The 2,188-nt window shown below is 36.4% G+C and overlaps 1 protein-coding gene across 6 annotated transcripts in view; it reads right to left on the bottom strand.

The window, feature by feature from the left end:
* The window catches only part of AGFG1 (ArfGAP with FG repeats 1), an 81,921-nt gene that overhangs the window by 61,173 nt on the left and 18,560 nt on the right, over window positions 1–2,188 (bottom strand). For all 6 annotated transcript variants that reach the window (XM_017886997.1, XM_017886998.1, XM_017887000.1 and 3 more), the window contains exon 2: window positions 46–139. In XM_017886997.1, the coding sequence (XP_017742486.1) occupies window positions 46–139 (94 nt within the window). The remainder of the gene's footprint in view (window positions 1–45; window positions 140–2,188) is intronic.

Below are 2,188 nucleotides of genomic sequence, written 5' to 3'. Positions count from 1 at the left end.
AAAAAAATTTAAAATTAAAAAAAAAAAAAAAAAAAACCCACTTACTTCATTTCCATGTTTTTGTAAGAATTCAATCTCCTGTTGTGTGAATGTTGTCATGGAGATAGATTTCACCCTGTGTGGTGGATTTAATCCTCGTCTGAAAGATAAAATATATCACAAAATTTACTAGTACATACCACATGTTTAAAATGACACATCTAGTGATTCAAAACATTTTTAACCAACATATAAACTTGAAACAGTGTTTTCATTCCATAAACTCAAAGTATTTTAAAATTATTTTAAACTATTAAACTTCATAACAGATGTTCAAGTTTGGTTAGACTCATTAAATAATAGACCTAACAATAAATTCAAGTAACTACCTAGTTAAAAACACAAAGTAACTGTGACACACGAGTTTCTAGGAACTGCAAATAGTGCTTTAGTGTGTCTCTGATGAAAAGGCTATACATGTGAAGAGCGCTATGGTAAAGAATTTTAATTCTTTAAATATTTCACATCTCCTAAGAAACAATGATATAAGACCGGAGCCATACAAATATCCTTATCAAACAGTTGTTACCTTTAAATAAGTTTAAGACTAATTTAGAAAACTATATTAAAAGTAATGTCATGAATTGAGGTAATAAGCCAATTAGTAAAGTCCTATCTTGCCATCAATTCAAGTAAGAATTTATAATAAAGAACATTTTCAGTCACCTCAGAAGGCAGTGAGTGTACAAGAGGAAACCGCAAGGACACATGTAAGAGATTCAAAAAATTGCTGGATGCATGATTAAACAATTTTTAAGGTCCTTTACAACCCTGAAGCCTTTTCTGTATGGATGGCCTTAAAAGGACTTTATCTTGATGTTTGAACACGCACATGAAAAACTGAGTGGAACAGATTTAATAATTATTTACATGTTGTCCAACCATCTTGTGGGCAGGTCCACCCACAAGAATAATGGCCAAATAATCTATGCAAAGCAACAAGTAACCTATGCAAAGTTCCATAAAACTACTTTGGGGTCATGCTCTCTGACAAATGTCTCATTTGAATGCTCGGTTCTACAGCAATTACTGTAGTAATATTTTTAAAGAATTTGTCAATTTGTAATCATTCACACTAATTAAATAGGATATTTAACAATGACGTAAAATAATAAATGTACCAAAAGTGTTTAAAAAATATTTGAGAACATTTTGAATAATTAAATATAGTGCGTAACATTCTAAAAATTCACCGTATTTTGGGGCCGGGTGCTGTGGCTCACGTCTGTAACTCCAGCACTTTGGGAGGCTGAGACGAGGAGCTCACTTGAGGTCAGGAGTTCAAGACCAGCCTGGCCAGCATGGCAAAACCCTGTCTCTATTAAAAATACAAAAATAAGCAGGGAGTGGTGGCATGCACCTGTAATTTCAGCTACTCGGGAGGCTGAGACATGAAAATTGCTTGAACCCAGAAGGCAGAGGTTGCAGTGAGCCAAGATCGCGCCACTGCACTCCAGCCTGCATGACAGAGCAAGATTGTCTCAAAAACTAATAATAAAATTTAAAACTAATAAAACAGTATTTTGTCAAAACACAAAGGAAAAGCTCCTCAACTGACTGCTTCTTTTTCTCCCTCTTGTCACAGATAAATGTCATCTTTCAGATCATGATCTGAATGAAGACCAGTTACACTTCATTTGTTTCGAATTTCAAGGTAAGGAAAAGTTAACTTGGGTTTGGCTATTGTTTTGTTTTGCTTTGTTTAAATTTTATACTAATTTTTTCCTTCTGTTGTCATAAAATAGGGAAATAATGACTGAACAAGAAGAACTAAGTAACCGAAATTTTATTATTCTGGTAAACTCTCAAACTTGGCCAGGCACGGTGGCTCACACCTGTAATCTCAGCACTTTGGGAGGCCAAGATGGGCGTATCACTTGAGGTTAGAAGTTCGAGACCAGCCTGACCAACATGGTGAAACTCCATCTCTACTAAAAATACAAAAATTAGGCGGTGTGGTGGCACTTGCCAGCTACGCAAGACTATCTCTACTAAGAATACAAACATTAGGTGGGCGTGGTGGCGCTTGCCAACTACACAGGAGGCTGAGGCAGGAGAATCGCTTGAACCCGGGAGGCGGAGGTTGCAGTGAGCCGAGATTGCACCACTGCATTCCATCCTGGGCAGCAGACTGAGAACCGGTCTCAAA

The sequence above is a fragment of the Rhinopithecus bieti genome, unplaced genomic scaffold, assembly GCF_001698545.2.
Source record: "Rhinopithecus bieti isolate Rb0 unplaced genomic scaffold, ASM169854v2 scaffold_15336, whole genome shotgun sequence".
Classification (NCBI taxonomy): Eukaryota; Metazoa; Chordata; class Mammalia; order Primates; family Cercopithecidae; genus Rhinopithecus; species Rhinopithecus bieti.
This window is presented reverse-complemented; position numbering and strand designations above follow the sequence as displayed.